The sequence below is a fragment of the Erithacus rubecula genome (assembly GCF_903797595.1).
Source record: "Erithacus rubecula genome assembly, chromosome: 6".
NCBI classification, from domain to species: Eukaryota; Metazoa; Chordata; class Aves; order Passeriformes; family Muscicapidae; genus Erithacus; species Erithacus rubecula.
In genome coordinates this window covers 22,745,044-22,763,148 of record NC_136688.1, presented here as the reverse complement: position 1 = coordinate 22,763,148, position 18,105 = coordinate 22,745,044, and the positions used below count along the sequence as shown (strand labels likewise).

The window sequence follows — 18,105 nt, the reverse complement described above, 5'->3', positions numbered from 1 at the left end:
TTTCTTTTATTTTTTACAAGAGAACTCTTTTCTAAGAAGAGTTAGGTTACCATTCTTCAAAGGTTTGGAACATTGTCTGGCACACCTTTTAAGGGCTCTCTTTCTTCTTTTTCATTATTCTCAGTGTCTTTATCTAATATATTGTTCTCTGTTTCTCTTTAGGGTTGCTATGGTGAGATTCTTCAACTCACCAAATGTTTTGCAAGGTTTCCAAATGCATACTCGAACCCTTCGCCTCTTCCCACGACCAGTGGTGGCCTTCCAGGCAAATTCCTTTCTTGCCTCTAGGCCGAAGCAAACACCTTTTGCAGATAAACTTTCCAGAACACAGGCAGTAGAGTACTTTGGAGAATGGTCACTCAACCCCACTAATTATGCTTTCCAAAGAATTCATAACAGTAAGTGTTGGTCTTGCCTTTCCTGCACTTGGATGTAGTGCAGGAACTTAAAAACCAGGCATTCTAGGGAAGGATTTGATTTTATACTGTAGTAATCCTGCTGGGGAGGAAAATCTAGTTCAAGGAATATTTTTCTCTTTTTATGTATGGCCTCAAGTGTTTCCTGCTATTGGCTAGTTGCTCCTCCAATTAATTTTACCTCTTGTTTGATTATGGAGAAGTCTTGTAAGTTTCCTAAAGACTGTCCCTTTGTGCAGGATTCAGTAGAGAGTAGTGTCACCGTGAATGAAGCCTTTGACACCAGTAAATGAGTTTGATTAATGCTCTCCTTGGTTTTTTGTGCAGACATGTTTGACCCAGCCCTCATTGGTGACAAACCCAAGTGGTATGCTCACCAGCTGCAGCCCATCCACTATCGAGTCTATGACAGCAATTCACAGCTGGCTGAAGCCCTGAATGTCCCAGCAGAGAAGGAAACAGATTCTGATCCCACTGATGACAGGTTAGTGGGGAACATGCCTGTAGTCACGAGAGTTATTTCAGATTGCTGGACCTCTCCTGCTTCTCATTTGCAGCCTTTTCCTATAGCCTGATAGGCTGTTGTTTTATTTATTGTCTGGGCAGAATACTGACACTAATGTAAATTTGCTCACTGCTCTGTTATCACAGCAAACCTCTTAATCCTTTGCTAGTGTATTAATTTAATGTGATTCTCCATTCTTATTTTCCTTTTTTCTTTTGCTACCTGTATGCTGCTTGACATTTGTCATTTCCTCACACTCTAATTCTCTTTTCTTCTTGCTGTTCTTTCTCTGATTATTTCTGTTGCAGTACTACAAATACTCCCACTCATCCTACCACTCTTACAAATCTCTGTTCCCTAAGCTTGTTAGTACTACCCACTGCCTCTGACCACTTGGTGTGATCAGTAAAATGAAAGGAAACTTTATATAGTAGTTCTTGGCCATATTTCTTAGAGTTTTGTGTCTAGTTTAATTCTCTTTCATTCCTTGCTGGATTGTAAGATGTTTCAACCTTGGACTTGCACATATTTTGCATTGTATGCAGCACCAGTGGTCTTAACAGAATGGATTTATCACCAGTGTAAAAAGGAAATGCTTTTACTTGTGGTTCTCAGTTCCCTTTAAGTTGCCCTACATACTCACACATGTTTTGGGAATTAATACACTATTCCCTACTCACTTAAGTTTGGCCTCATTAACTTTGCTAGGAGATTTTAAATGTCTTCACATAACTCTTCACCTACCTGAAAGTTATGTTTTTTTGCTCTTATTTTTCGTGAGGTTGGCCTGTGCAGTTTGTTCATAGCTACTCTGAGATTTTTAGGAGGTCCATGAAAAACAGTGATGATTCATATCTCTAAAGTGTCAGAGCCTGCTGTTGCTTTGATGCTGCCACTCATCTCTCTCTCTCACGTGTTGTGGCAGTGGCAGTGACAGCGTTGACTATGACGATTCAAGTTCCTCCTACTCCTCCCTTGGTGACTTTGTCAGTGAGATGATGAAATGTGACATTAATGGTGATACCCCAAGTAAGTAACTTTTGCTTTTACTTTTACAAGGTTCACATAGGTTCCCTTTCCCAGTTCATCTGAAGCACTTTGGGAAAAAGGTGTTCCCTAAATCCCTGAACCAGAACAAAGTATTGTTCCACTGTGGTCTTGCTCTCAGGTAAAAGAGTGTAGGTAGACTGAAAAAGGGCATTTCTTCTGCTTATAAACAAAGGACACTGTGAAGAGGAAGAACAGAAATAGGTGCTACTGAACAAAACTGGTTCACTGGATCTGGAAATAACCTGCTGCTGCCAGTAAATACTGTGCAATATGGACAGCAGAGTGTGAGCTCTCTCCCGCCACTGCATATTGGCTCTCAGTGCTAGCTTTAAAGTATTACTCTGTCCTAGTGGGGGCAGAAAAATGCATTCTCTGTGGCTTATATGGAAGCTGCATAAACACTCCCTTTGTTCAATAAGCTACATTTAGAATTCCCAAAACATTTCCCATGTCCCAAGGACAAGAGATAATAATCATAAGCTACAACAAAAAAACCTGCACTTCGACATAGAAAAAACAAGTTAATGGTTATTGTAGTTGAACAATGAACAGTCTTGATTCCCAAGATCACTATAGAATGTCAGGCCTTCAAAACTTTCAAAACTCAGTGGGGCAAAGCCCTGAGCAACCTGCTTTAATTTTGAAGGTGCACCTGTTTTGAGGAGAAAATTGGAATGGATGACCTCCAAAAGCCCCTAACAACCTAAATTTTAATGCAAGTTGATTCTGTTGAGCACTCCTCATCTTCTAGGGATATTTACTTAGATAGGCTGAGGAAGGTAGTGTTACTTAATGAATAATGATGTGTTTGCAGATGTTGACCCCCTGACTCATGCTGCCCTTGGTGATGCTAGTGAAGTGGAATTTGATGATTTTCAAGAATATTCGGGGGATGCCGATGAACAGATCATGGACAGTGAGAACTCCCAAGAGAATAACCAGCCTCGTTCAAGTTCCAGTACTACAGCCAGTAGCAGCCCCAGCACTGTCATCCATGGAGTGAATCATGTGTGTACTGAGATGAGTTCAGCCTCAAGATCAGCGTATTAGGATATAAAGAATGGGAGAATGCACATGGTTCTTTCTGAGAAGGGCAAAAGCTAATAGGACTGTTACACCATGCACAGATTAAATTGCATGCTCACCCTGGACTTTCTGAGCAAGGTGGAGTTTGCTGGGACAGACCATTCCTGTACAAAAAGTTCTAGTGCATTGAGAAATGCAGCATTAGCAGGAAGAAATGGTCCAGGCTGGGACTGCAGGAATTAATTTTACAGAGTCTGAAAAGACCTAATGTCTTTATAGGAACAGGGAGTGGGGTGGGGAAACTCATGAATTTGTGGTCTTTTAAGAGGAATGGGAATGTGGTATTGGAAAGCCATTATCCTGAGCTAATACTTACTAGTCAGAGCTCTTTTGAAGGAGAGTAAGTCCCCAGAACAATACACTAATACTGCATTGTATATAAAATCTTAGCTTAGAGACACAGATAGTGGGGATGTGGTGGGGGCTCTGTAGCAAGCAGCAAGGACTGTGCAGATTTCCCAGTTTGAAATAATTGTTCTTGTCCTGCCCTTCAGTTGTATGTAACGCAAATTAGCGAACAGACCAATGATTTGACTGGTCCACAGGAGGCAGCAGACTCAGCAGAAATAGAAGAAAAATTGGCTGCTGGATTTTCAAACCATCTCTCTTCATTGCCACTGCAACCAAACTTTCCCAAGATAAGCTTGGATCGTCGTGAGAGTGACATTGCAGCTGGCAGCATGAGCTCCTCAGAAGGGGTGGTGAGGAAGCGGGAGTATGACAATCCATACTTTGAACCACAGTATGGTTTTCCTACGGAGGATGAAGATGATGAGCAGGAAGAGAGCTACACCCCAAGATTTAACCAGAATCTCAATGGAAGCAGGTGAGTCCTTGTCTCCTGCCCTTGTGTACAGCACTTCTGGGGTTTCTGTCTGCGTCATGTAGTTGAACATTCATGCACTCAAATGTCTTTGGCAACTAAGATATATTGTTGATCACTTTCATTTAATATTGAAATGCTGTCAACCCTTCTGGTTTGAATAAATGCACTTGCTTAGTCCCTCAGTTCCTTACTTTTATGTAAGCAGTATAAGACATGAGAACTTACAGTTCTATCTAGAACATTCTAGTATATGGCATACTGATTTCTGGAAACTGTTTTGGTAAAACTTTGTCTTTTGGGGGAAAGATACTGCATTGATTGGTGGAAATGGGTTTTCTTGTTACTCCTTTCAAACCAGATTACCAGTGCCCTTTTGTAGACAAGTTTTCAGCATGCCCTGAAAGGCTATAAAAATCTGAATGTAAAGATGTTTCAGTTCTTATTTTATTTTATTTTATTTTATTTTATTTTATTTTATTTTATTTTATTTTATTTTATTTTATCTTATTTTATTTTATTTTATTTTATTTTATTTTATTTTATTTTATTTTATTTTTTTTTATTTTTTTTATGTTATGTTATTTTATGTTATTTTATGTTATTTTTTACTTGTTTGGGTGGATTTTTTGTTTCTTTCCCAGAAGGTGCAGGTAGTGTGGTAAAAATTGCTGTGATGAGGCCAACATCAGTCTCCCACAACCATACAATGTGTTGATTTGGGGCAGGAAGGAGAAATGCTAATAACAGTTGTACTTAATTTCTTTAAAGGTCTCAGAAGTTACTTCGGCCAAACAGTTTAAAACTGGCCAGTGATTCTGATGCAGATTCAGATTCCAGGGCCAGCTCCCCAAACTCTACTGTCTCCAACAACAGCAGCGAAGGTTTTGGGGGCATCATGTCTTTTGCAAGTATGTACAATGCATTCATTAAGCTAGTTTTATTTATTTTATTAGAGTGCTCAGGGAAATGGGATAGAGAGATGGCTAGTCAAGAGAATGAGTTGGTTGTATAATTACCAGCTCCTCCAGTATTCATGGTGGCTTACTGACGACTGCTGACAGCTACTGCTTTATATATTCTTCAGTAAGAAGGACTTTGGTTTTATGATTAGCCCCTTGAGTTGTATGGCACTTTAGGGCACAGATCAGAAATTTCTTTGGTTTAATTTAAACAAAGCATTGTGCAATTTTATGAAATTGATAAAAAAATCTTGCCTTCCATGCTGCCATGTTGTGTGTTTAAGTGCTAAATTCAGTTCCTTGACTGCCTACTTTCGATTATATTTTATTTTAAAAAATCACAGGTGTGGAATACAAATCCAGAATCTCTTAATGAGTTACAGAAGATATGGCCACTTGAGTCTTGCAATACAGTAAAAAGCAGTGAAAGAAGTTTGTAGCACTTGAAAATGTATTAAGTGTTTCTGATAAAAATGACTGTTACTAAAATAAGGCTACAGAAAAACAAAGAATCAAAGCAAATTGAAATAATATGTTAACACTTTAATAAGTTGAAGTGTTAATCAGCTTCTTTATCTAAATGTGATGCTTTCACACTGTCTATGGGCATAAGCAGATGATGGTGATGCATAAATGTGTCCATAAGATCTGCCTGTACCAGGAAAAATATATGTTTTTTCCTAATAAATGAAAAGCTTGTATTTCAAAGCATGGTTCCATGGCAGATTAGCAGTGTTTCACAAGACACAGTACACAGTCCTCACTTTAGAGTTACATGTTTTGCAGATCTTCTATCATCCTGTTTTCTTTCTTACATGGCTCTCTCAGCCATTCACTTGTTCCCATAAACAGGATCAAACTAGAAAGTAGAGCTAAGGTGATGTGACCTAAGTGCAGGAAGACAGGAGGATTTTGCTGTTGCATTTCAGACTTGAAGATCCAACATCAATTGTTGTGACACGAATGTGACTTATGTTGTTGTACTGTTTAGAATAATCTGATTACAGATGTGGTTGCAATGTAAATGAGGGCATGTTATGGTTGTGAGACTTCTGGGTAGTGAAGAAGAACTTAATCATTAAGGATCTGAAATAAGATGGGGAATTGCAGGATCTTTGGGTGTGTACAGTGAGCAGTAGGCATTTAATTGTTTTTGTCTTCTGTCATAGGTAGCCTCTACAGAAACCACAGCACAAGTTTCAGTCTGTCCAACTTAGCCCTACCAACCAAAGTTGGGAGAGACAAGAATACTCCCTTTCCCAGCCTGAAAGGTAACCATTTTTCCCTTTGTCTTCTACTGCCTTTTCTGTTCTTATGACTTGGCAGTCTGAGGTCCTACCCCTAACAGGAATCCTGGGAGTGATGCCTGTTGGTCGTTTGGGTAGTACCTGTGTTAAGGAACAAGACAGAAAATTGTTGTGATATTTCTTAGTCATTCTTTTTTCCAACAACTGGGCTATGTTGGGATGAGAGAGTGTCTGGTCTAGGCTGAGTTAATAAAGAAAACCAACATTCATAGTGTATTTTGTTTTGTTTTATTTTTAAGTACTTAGTATAAAGAGCAAGAACCAAGAGGTATGTTCTGCTTTTGTACTGCCACTATCTTCATGCTTAGCCTTAGGTAATTTATAGAGTGATGATGGTGCATTTGTAGATGGGGGTAATGCCAGCCTCCCATGGAGGCTGCAGATTATGTTAGTTTTGAAAGTGTTATTGTCTTTTCAGATTGCTAATAGAAAATCAAATTATACCCGGGCTTTCAGTTCTGTGAGAGTGAAGATCAATCCCTAGCATATGTGCACAATCTTTTCATTAGAACATCTCCTGTTTGTCTGCAGTATCATTAGGTAATGTGTCTGAATAGGCACTAGAGAAATGTTATTTCTAACACATGATTGTTAGACATCCTGGTCATCCTTGTACCAAATGTAATACTGCAGGGGTGACCAAGCTTGCACTGGTGTTGCAGTGTTTTCAGGTGCTATACTGAGGAGAGGTTTTATTTTGCTTTTTGAGATATTCTATCTGATTAGAACTTACTGCTTTTGTTTTAATGTGTTGATTTTTTTCATTTATTTTTTCCTCCTCATCACTTTTATCGGTAAAGATTACTTTAATCTGGAATTGGGAAGGGATGTGGATGAAGGTTGGTATGGTGTTTTGCTGACCTTTGACCTTGTAGAAACAAAGACCAAAAGCTGGATTTTGTGTTTCTGCTTTGGACTTTGTTTTTGAGACAAGTAATCATTTTCTCTGTGTGTAAAATGAGGAGTAACAGGACTGGTAGGGTGAAAACACTAGCAGAGACTCTGCACAGCTGTTTTTGACAACCTTTTACCAGTTGGTTATGTTTTCATGTCCAGTTGTACTGGATAAGAAACATGCTTAGTGTCAGGGTTGTTTCCATGGGTAAACTTAATGATTGATTCCATGCATTGGAAGAAAACAGTGATGGGGTTTGCCATTCCACATTCATGCTTTTGTGCCTCATCTTCTGCACTTTGGTTTTCTTTTCTTAACTATTTTAATCCTGTAGGGCCTTTAATGTTACTGTGCAGATATGAGGATGGGATTTCCATGGAGTAGCTCAGTCTGTTTTATGCATGTGCAAGTGTATGTGTGTGAGTGTGTGTGTGTGTGTTCATTTACATGTGCATGCTGGCTCACTGGGATTCCCACTGGGCACTTCAGTGGTTTTAGATGTTTTTGTCTCTGCTGTAGAGATACAAAGTTGCTGCATTAACATGTTCTTGTTGCCAAGTGTGTGTTTCTAACTGTAATGGGAAATGATGCTGGGACTCCATTTCATTGCTGCTGTTTGACCACTTTCCGGCTTCGTTTTTAATTTTTATTTCATGCGCATCCATAGATATTTTTTCCTTGGTGATGCAGATGGTTTTTGTAGTGCCATTCAAATACAATATGTACAATAATACAATAATGTCCTTGAAGATGCAGTACACTGGTTCCACGATGCCAAATTTCAAGTCAAGCACTATCTCTTAAGATAAGTCATTCTGGCCCTCGTGGTCTTGGGCTTTCAAACATTCTTCCTGCTCTAGTGTCATTTGGGTTTTATTTTGAGGGAGGGCTGGGAAGAAACTGGTAGTTGGATTCTTTTGATGCTGACAGTGGGGAGCGTAGATATTTCAGTACACTACTAATTGTATATTTTGTGTCCCAGTATTTGGGTTAAATACTATAATGGAGATTATTACTGAAGCTGGCCCAGTAAGCAATGAAGGTGGGTTCCCTACAGCATGAGCTGTGCATGATGTAACAATTTCCAGCATTCCCTGTGCCTGACTTCGGGCTACCTTTCTCGCTGGGTAACCAGTACCACATGATCTATACTAGTCACCATCAATGCATTATGCTTTTACATATAGTGACTAATTTGAAGATGGTTCTTGTTGTGGAACTGCATGCAGAACAGCCAAACTTTTCTTGCCTCTCACCTCCTGCTCCCATTACCATCTTCTCTTTTTCTCTCTGCATTACTCCCATTACTGTTTTCTGCCGATGTGTGATGCTAGAATATGATATATGCTGCTGCTTTTTTGGAGTTTCCATTTTGTTTGAAGTCTGTTACCTGTAATTTGAATAGGTGTGTTAGCCAACTTTAGTCTTGCTTGTCCCTGGGATCAGATTGTTTTGTTCCTGCCCTTTCCTCTCATTCTGTTTCCTGTCCTCTTTAGGAAACAGACGGGCCCTTGTTGATCAGAAGTCTTCAGTGATAAAGCACAGTCCAACAGTGAAAAGAGAATCTCCATCACCTCAGGGACGAACTAGCAATTCCAGGTGATATTTTTTTCCTGCTTTTCAAGTGTACAGTGTAGTTAGAGTGGCCGCGTACCTGGCCAATGTTTTCTCAGAAGTCTAGCTGCTAAAAAATAAATACTAGTTTTCTGTTGCCCTAGACCTGGGTATGGTATTGTCTGAGGAGATTTGGTATGGATGTCTTACAGGTAATAGCACACATGCTTATTTTTCTGTGCTCCAAAATGTATCCTCCTTCTGTCTGAGATCCAAAATGCTCTATGTTTCTACTTTAACTCAGTAGTTATTCTTTGTAGTTGAGTGTTCTGAACAAGGTGATCTAGCTCAGTGGAGTTTTAATGCACCATGCAGGGTGCAACTGAGTCTAATGTAGCAGTTTGGTTCCATAAATTCATGTGAAGTGCTTTTCTCAACCTTGGGACTGGATTCAGAATGGTGCAAGTACACATTACCTGACCTATGCTTTCTCCTCTCTTTCTTATGTAGCAGTCATGGGTAGAGTGAATTTATTTTGATCTATTGCATTTGGGGAACAAGTAAGAATAATAACTGCAGTTCAGCCTGTGAAATGCAGCAGGTTGCACAGAAGTTCCTTCTTACCTTTCCCTCTGTGGCAAAAGAAGCTGAGCAAACACATGCCACTCAAAAGATGTGCCAAGGCTGCTGCAGTAATGCATTAGTAGTGCTGTACTTCCTCTTCCACAGCACAGATGTGGGGGCTGTGGAAGAAGGTTGAGGCATAAAGGATTCCTGTGGTTTCTGAAAAGCGCAGTGAAAGTGAAGGGTAGAGTGGTACCTAGAGGAGCTAGAGGAAAACCTGATTATGGCTTTTTATAGGAAATAAAAGACAAAATAAACTATTTGATACTACACCTATGGAACAGAGCTTGAGCTTGTGCAGTTACATTAGCAGCAGATAGAGCTAGATGTCAACTACTGTTGATAGGGAAGGTACTTCTATGTGTGCCCTGGCCACAGCTCTCTTCCCATGTAAGCCAAAGTAAACAAAGGGGAACTAACTTTTGCCCACTTTCTCTTAAATGTGCCAGTGAGAACCAGCAGTTCCTGAAGGAGGTGGTACACAACGTTCTTGATGGGCAAGGTGTTGGCTGGCTGAACATGAAGAGAGTCCGACGTCTGCTGGAGAGCGAGCAGCTCCGTGTGTTTGTGCTGAGCAAGCTGAACCGCACCATCCAGTCAGAGGAGGATGCTCGGCAGGATGTCATCCAGGACGTGGTCAGTGCTGAGCTCTGCAGGCTCCTCACACTCACTGTCTGCCAGGGCTCAGGTCACAGGAAGTTTTTGTCAGTTGTGAAAAGCTGATGTTACAGCATACAGTTTGGGAATTTATGTTCTTGGCTTATTTTCTCACTTCTGAAATAGCATCACTGATGGGGATTTCATTGCAGGAGATCAGCCGCAAGGTTTATAAAGGCATGCTGGACCTGCTGAAGTGCACTGTGCTGAGCCTGGAGCAGTCATATGCAAATGCTGGCCTGGGAGGCATGGCCAGTGTTTTTGGCCTGCTAGAGATAGCACATACTCACTACTATAATAAAGGTAAGAAAAGTGTTCATGAGAATACAGTGTTTATGAACCAAACAAGATTGGGAAGGTAGCTGTTTCTGTGCCTTTTGATATTTCATGGTTTTTCAACACTTCCAAAATGGTGAGAATTGTACCATTGTTACTGAAGCCTTATAAAGCCTGAAGCCTCTTTTGTGTTTCTTACATGCATGTTACTGGACCAAAGCAAAATAATTGCCATGCTGATATGTAATTGAAAATGGAAACCTAACACTTCTACACCTGAAGTGGAAATTCTGGAAATGGGGACCTTCAGCTAAAACTGTCCTGGTCCCAGTCTTGGAAAGTTGTTGCAGGCAACCTCAGTAGGGAGGGAGATACTTGTAATGTGGAATCATACGAGACTTACATCTCACCAGCCACATTGCACTACACAGTTGTTCTTATATAAGTAAATACTCTTAGAGAAGAAAGTATGAAAATATCTCTTTATTTTTCAACTTTTTCTTAAGAATCTGATTCTAATGCAAAATAAGAAAACGCATGCTGAGGAAGAAAGTAAAAGCTGACAAAAAGCTTTGCTTAGTATCTGACATCTCTGTAATCTCAGATGCTGAAAAGTTACTTATTTCATTGTAACAGAGGAGTAGCATCTACTAAACCCTTTATAGTTGGTGTTCTGGGTCTTGCACCAGGGTTTTTTTAATGAGTTGTCTTAGATACACCCTGTGTTCCTTTTCAGTCATTGTTAGAATGCTGAGGAAGGTAAGGAAGGCTGTACTAGTGAAACAGTCCTGAATGTGGAGAGTAGGCTGATCTTGGTAATTAGAAGATTTTAGTCTGATAGTGATTCTAAGGAAAATTGGAGTGACTGATGTAAAACTCAGTAGTTTTAGAGTGAATAGCCTAATTTGATGGTAAGTAGAGTTTTCCCAGCAAACTAATTGTGGTCATGACAGACAAAATTTGTTGCAAACTTCTAAAGACTCTTCTCATTACTTCATAACATACTTAATTTCTAGACAAATTTTAGCTGTTTTTTATGTTTCGCTTGTTTTCAATTAGTTGAAATTAGTATTAGAAATGTTTTATAGAGATTAATGCCTATGTTGCTATTACTGAACATATAGTAATAAACAACTAATCCTACAGGAAATGAGGAATATAGCTTCTTTGTCTAGAGTAAGCTGAATCTTAATGAAGCATGGTCATGATTAATTATAAATGGTCAAACCAAGGACTTGTTTTTAGGAAGAAGGATAGTTGGCAATAATAGTATTGGGAGGTATATCCTAGGAAGCATTCTCCTGCTGCTGTATGTGAATTTCCCACTACTTACTCTGTCTGTAAAAACTGGGAAGGGGGACACTGTGTATCTGTGAATACACATTTGGAATGCAGCTACCATATAGTATCTTGATGTATCAGTAACAAGACCCACAACTGAGGCAGTGCTCCCAGTTCTGGTCATTACATCTTGCAAAGCTGAGGTTTCAGAAAAGAACTATGGGGCATTGGGGAAATACTTTTGCTCTGAAGGATGGAAGTGTTCATTCTGTTGAGTGTTAGGTGTTGATTCTTTTCAGTTATTCTCTAAATAGAAAAGCGTTACTGATAGCAGAATCTTAAATCTACTGAACAAAGGTATCACAAGATCTCATGGTATGACAGATTTAGATAATAGGATATGAAGTTTTGACTATGAGATTCATCAGGTATTGGAATAGTTTGTGCAGGAGTCTTTTTGGAAGACCTGGTTTTAATTTTTCTTTTCTAAAAGTTTGCTGTAATTCAAACTGTGAAGTTTGATACAGAGAAATAATCCAAACTGTCTTTAGGGACATATGGTTATAGGAAGTCTCAGAGATAGATGGAAAAGCTATAGCTGATTTGTATTTTTGGGTTTTTTTCCCCCTAACTGAGGTTTCATGAGGTTTTTTGTGCTACCCATGAAACTGATTTGTCATCTTTGCAGTGTGAGAGGAACTTATCTTCTATAAATTGTATTCTTGGTAATTTAGTCAGAGTTGTTTAATTTTTCACAGTTTGGTAGAGGAGGTGCTACAGTTACTGTGTCAGAGAACATTGCTAGGTTTCAGTTATACAGAAATGAGACACTTGAGTATCCCTAAAACAGTACTCTGGCTTTCTCCTCTACTGTTTCCACCAGTGTGTTAGACTATCAGCAAGTCATGTTGACCTATGGGAACAAATGTGGCACTGAGCTGTTTCATTGCCAGGCTTAATGATTTAGGTGAGACCATCTGTCTCATGTTTCTTCTCCAGCTCTCATTTCCTTTTTCCTTATGTTTCTTTCTAGTTATTTATTTATTTATTTATTTTCTCTCAATACTGTTCTTTTTATTTAAAGAACCAGAAAAGAGAAAACGAAGTCCTACAGATGGATCAGTCACTCCGGTTGGCAAGGATCCTGCATCATCCCCAAGAGTGGAGCCAAAACCTGCAGTGCAGCTGCCAGTACCTCACCTAATGCCAAAGCCACCAAGCCCTGCAGGCAAAGGGCCAAGGGAGTTTGACACAAGAAGTCTAAAGGAAGAAAATTTTATTGCTTCCATTGGTGTGTATTGAGATACATTCAAAGTGAAAGGGGGACTTCTGATTTAACATTAGGTTCTATTTGCATTCTCTCCATTTTAACACACTACATTGCTACTGTAACATGCTTCATTTACACCTTGGATCACAAGGAACAATCATATGTGTTTTCACCCTACTCTCAGATAAACTATCTACTGCAATTTTCTCCCAGAAGCTGTCTAATCTTAATTGTTTCTATATTTCATTACACCTTAAACAGCCTTGTTTTTTGCTCTGTGATTGCTGTTTTCAAGCAATGGGAAATGGCAAAAGAGGAACAGGGACAGCAGGATTTCAGAAAGGGCAGCTGTGGAAGGGAAACATGAAACATTCTGTCATTGCTGACTACCTGTGAATTATGTAGATTGTATCCTGACGTAAGTGGGATCCAAAATTTACTGTTTGTTAACAACAAAATTTCTAAAAATATTTTAGTTATGGTGTTACAGTTCCAATGAGCAGGACTGATAGATTTTCCTTCTGTGCAATAGCAAATAGAATGTGTGTTTTTCTAAACAACATCTGCTAGGCTGATCACTGGAGATTTTCCTGTCTTACTCTAGATAGTATAGCTTTTCCCTATGTCTTAGGTAAAAGTTTGAAGTAGGGCTTTCAGAACTGCTTTATTTAAAAAGGGCTTTGCAGACTTTTTGGTGGAGGAGAAAGAAAAAAATTGCTTTGGTTGTATCCTGTGGGCTGTGGGTTGTAAACATGAGAGGTACCATGAGCATATGAGAAATTTTTTGTCAACTGCAAAATATGTCCAACTATAGACGTTGCTTTTTACAGCTGTTTAAAATAACATTTTTGTGGAATCACTGTTTGAAAGAATAATCTTCTGGAAGTGTGGTGCTGTGAGGATATAGGTGTAGTTTGTGGCATAAGACTTGGGAATGTGTGTATTGAGCAGCTAAGTGCTCTCATACACACAGAATAACTGCAGGCTGGATGCTGTCAAGTACTGAACCCTTTTGACTTGATTTGCTTTCTTGTTTAAAGAGGTAACTGCCTTGTTCAGGGAGGCAGCTGCTCAGAAACTAGTTTTGTACTCCATTTGAAAAGCTGTCAGGAAGCTGAAAGTGTTTCCGATTCAGATTTCCAGCATTTCAGTTGGCTGTTTGGTTTGCTCTGAGTACTTCATTACTTTTCTGTAGAAGAGAAATAGGAAAGTATGCTTCTGGCAATACTAAGAATAAACCAGGCTCTAGGACAGTATTGTTTTAAAGAAGGAAGAGAGATCTTTTGATAAGATTGCTAAGACTACTTCTTCCCCTTACATAAATTAAAGCCTCATAGAAATGGAAATCATAGAGATCAGATAATTCCTGTTTGTGAAGTGTCATAAGAAGTGCTTTTCAAAAGAAGTGCTACATAATATACCATGTAAACTGCTGTTGCCAGAACATTAGCCTTAAACAATCCATGGCCTTCAAGGATAGGCAAATGTACATTCTCATTGGTGGTTCTGATGCTATGATGGTTTCCACTTATCTTTTATGAAGCTAAATTACAAGAAGGATATGGTTTTGCCTAGACTGACCAAAGTTCAAAAGACTTGAATATTTTTCCTGAAGGCTTTTATTCTAACTACTTTTGTCTTTCACCACAAAACATGAACTGGTATGCAAGTCACTTTTTAGGAGCTTTGTGTAAAAACACTAGTCTCCATGTTCATCTGACTTGTGTGATCTAGAAGTAAAGGGTGTTTGTCTTGTGTTGCAGAGAGATAATTTAAAGCTGCTTGCCTATTATACCCTTTATATTCTGTCATGGAAACTTCAGAATAAGAAAACTTTGGATATACAGGACTGGTGTTATTCATGGCTTAGCAGTGAAATGCAGATGTTCCCATTCAAACTAATTTGCTGAGTGAAGAGCATTTGCTAAACATGTACATGTTGCTGAAATAACAATGTATTTGTAAGTAGTACCATTTAAACATGGGAAAAAAATGTTTTTATGTGAAGATGATCCAATGGTGGAATGAACAGGTTGGGTCCACGTGAAAAGGTGGTGGATTCTCCATCTCTGGAGAAAGTGAATACCTTACTGGATGTGGTCCTGTGGCAGGCAGCTTTAGTCAATCCTGCTTTAAGCAGTGAGCTTAGACTAGATGATGTCCACAGGTCCCTTTGAACTTCAGCAGTTCCTTGGTTCTGTGAAGTTTGGAAGGTACTTACAGCCTCAGGTTAAGATATGTAAATAAAACTTTGAAGTAATCTCTTGGTATTGTATAGATGAAATCCAAAGTGGGCTGCTAACCTTTTTACCTAGATACAGGAGGAAATACTAGAATGAGAAGTCTTCAGAAGGATGGAGTAAAATAATGTACAGTTCTGTTTGCAGTAGTAATATGTAAAGGGTATGTTAGTGTGGTGATTAAACTGCATCTCAGATCTAGAGCTGAATCTGTACAGTTTTCTGGCACTACAGGAACAATGGCTATGAACTTCACAGGGTTTCCTATTTCTGAGGGGAAGCAGGATGGCTTTTTACCAGCTGAACTTTGATCTTGACAGTGCTTTGATACCTAATTTCTACCTAGAAATTTCAATGTGAAAATGATGCTTCTGATACTCATCAATTGCTTACTTCTGAGGTTCTTGTCTTCCAGGGTTCATCTGTATGTCTTTTTGTTAGGACACTGGTAGCTTTTAAGTTGATAGTTAATTCATTTACCTTTATATTAGTGATAAGTTTGGTTTATTGCATACTTTCCATAACTGTTAATGAAAATGTCAGTACTTACTGAAGTTTCCATTACTGGTTTTTAAATAATTATGTAATCTGGTCAGATTACTTTATTTTGGCTGTTTTCCTTAAACAGAAAAGATTGTGCTACATACTTCATCTGCATCAGGTCTCTTTTGGACCTGCTGTCTTGTTTTGTTCAGGATCATATAACAAGGCTGTAGGTGTAGTATTTTATGCCCTGTGAGTTTGTTTGAAGTTTTGTTTTTCTTCTTCAGTTAAGTAGTTGAGAGTAAAATCTAGTCTGTTTTTAATGTGCTAGGATATACTCTACACTAAATTAACAGACAAGTCAGCTAAAAGTAAGTTAATGGCAGGTGTTCCAGCTTTCAGACTGGTGATTTTTAAAATAAAGTCATAAAGATTGAGCATGGAAGAAGCCAGATGCTTTCAAAGCCCTTTAACAAACAAATTCAGTCCATCTTAGAGATTGTTATCTGTGTCAGTGTATGCTTAGCTTGATAAGCCTGTAGGGTGCTGTTTGAATCCCTCAGCAATTTTATCTTATCCATCTGTCTGTTTATGAAGGTTGAAGGAACATCCATCAATCATGAAGCAGATCTAGAAATTGGTAGGCTAGAAACCATCTTTCTAGCTTTTTCTACCTTGTTGCATTTGTCTCACTCTTGATGTCTTTTTCATAGTACTTTCAAGCCTTCCTCCACAGTTGTAACCTGTCCTGTAATTATTTTTTTTCAGTGGACAATTTGCTTAATATAACTTATTTAGAACTTGTCTTGCCCTTATTTCTGCTATTTGCAGGATGGAATGGGTTTCTGACAAAGTTACCTTTCAGATGCTCAGGAAGTTTTCTTAAAGAGTAGTAAAAGAACATTTCATTTCTTTTTCCTTCTCTTTGCCACTTTTCTAAGAGGACCTTCCTCTGTAGTGTCCCCAACTTTAATAGTGAGAGAGGACAGTGCCTAACACTTAGAGTCAGCTCAGCATGGCAGCTTGTAATGTTTCCTTTGGCCAACAGGCCAGCACCTGGAATGAGCAGAAAAGGTGACTGCATTTCAGAGTTGAACAATGTGAATGATAGAAAAGTGCAAGTGCCTCATGACTGTTTTATCCCAGGGCTGAGTTTCAAATTCAGTTTTAAGAAAATTTCAGAAGACTGTTTTGCTGGTCTATGCATTGTATACTCTCTTATGGAATTCACTGACTTGATTAGAGTGCTGTGACTTTGAGTTTTGGAAGCTGGAGTGAAGCATGTCTGGTATCTTGCTCATTTTAGTTCTTTGCCATTTTCTGTTCTCTATTCCCTGACAGGAGCAAGTGGATGCAGAGAAGTTCAGCTCTTTGCATGTAGGACAGGTTCATAGGCAGAGCTGGACATTTATTGAGAATGTTGTCAGGTCAAAAATAACTTGTAAACTTTGTGATAGTATGTAAGATGTAATATTGATTAAATGCTGTGTTAACCTACACTTGAATATTTTTGGAATTGCTGCTGCTGTTTTTGTGTCTTTCTCCTTTCAGTGATATAAACTAGAGACATTAAAATGTTTCTGTTAATTAGAGCTTCTGGGATGCCTACATTTTAGAGGAGTAAATGTCGGACAGTTTTAAATCCCTTTGTCAGAAAAGGTGATTAATTATTTGTTCATAAGAGCTGTTTTTCCTTAGTTGATTCACTGCTGTCAAAGTGTGGTCTGAGGAGGGGAGGGGGGATGCACCACCAGAACTGTATGAAGTCATCTCTAATGTTTGAATACTGTTACTAAGAGATGAAGCAGTGCTTGATGCCCGATACTGATTTCTTTTAAAATGGTGTTAATTAACCCTTCACTCAGTAGTTGTCATAAAATTCTGCCTCTTTTTTTTTTTTTTTTTTTTTTTTTTTTTTTTTTTTTTTTTTGAGGTGAAGGGGTGGGGTTTTTATTTGAATTTTTTTTTCCCCATTTTCACCTGTCTGACCAGTCGCTGACTCTTTCTCTTTCTCTCCTGCTTTCAATGCATCTTGGGTAGAATTGTGGAACAAGCACCAGGAAGTGAAAAAGCAAAAATCTTTGGAAAAAACGAGTAAGGAAATTCAAAAAAATGTAGAAACTGACTCCTCCAGCCTCCCCATAACTGCCAACTCCCCAGGTGCAGGGTGAGCTTGCATCTATGGCACACAGGTTTTATACTCACAAGAACAAAACCTATCAAGAAAGTCTCCATTAAAGAGACCAAACATATCTCTTTGCCTTGAGGAAATTATGTTGAAATGTCTCTTCTTTTTTTTTTTTTTGCCCCCTTTTTTTTTTCTCCCCCAAATATTACCTTTAAAGAAGAGGAAGCAGATGTTCTGCATCCTCACCAATCAGATAAATATGGAAGAATTTTAAGATACTCCATCTCCTTCCTTGAAGGTTAAAACTTGTTTAACAAGTTGTTGACATGGATATATGGATTGATTAATGTTACTGGAATGAAGAATTCCTGTTTGTTCAGGCTGTGGCATGGTGGATTTTGTTAACTGGCATCAATCATGAGCAGTCAATCTGCAACAATAAATACTTCTGAGGGGGAGAGAGAAGGTGTATGTGAAGAATTGTGTTTAGTGATGGCTTCTAGGAAATAGTCTCATAATTAGGAATCAACCTGATTTTGTTTTTCATA

General features: G+C 38.7%; 1 protein-coding gene across 17 annotated transcripts in view; it reads left to right on the top strand.

Moving 5' to 3' along the window:
* Positions 1–18,105, top strand: part of MADD (MAP kinase activating death domain) — a 68,219-nt gene that overhangs the window by 25,008 nt on the left and 25,106 nt on the right. For 2 of the 17 annotated variants that reach the window (XM_079307647.1, XM_079307640.1), the window contains 13 exons: positions 163–398; positions 744–900; positions 1,847–1,950; positions 2,786–2,979; positions 3,552–3,883; positions 4,652–4,791; positions 6,012–6,113; positions 8,027–8,086; positions 8,541–8,643; positions 9,672–9,858; positions 10,032–10,182; positions 12,521–12,727; positions 17,470–17,523. In XM_079307647.1, the coding sequence (XP_079163773.1) occupies positions 163–398; positions 744–900; positions 1,847–1,950; positions 2,786–2,979; positions 3,552–3,883; positions 4,652–4,791; positions 6,012–6,113; positions 8,027–8,086; positions 8,541–8,643; positions 9,672–9,858; positions 10,032–10,182; positions 12,521–12,727; positions 17,470–17,523 (2,027 nt within the window). Of the gene's footprint in view, positions 1–162; positions 399–743; positions 901–1,843; positions 1,951–2,785; positions 2,980–3,551; positions 3,884–4,651; positions 4,792–6,011; positions 6,114–8,026; positions 8,087–8,540; positions 8,644–9,671; positions 9,859–10,031; positions 10,183–12,520; positions 12,728–17,469; positions 17,524–18,105 lie in introns of all 17 variants that reach the window. The other 15 variants (XM_079307645.1, XM_079307631.1, XM_079307637.1 and 12 more) reach the window with 11 other exon arrangements.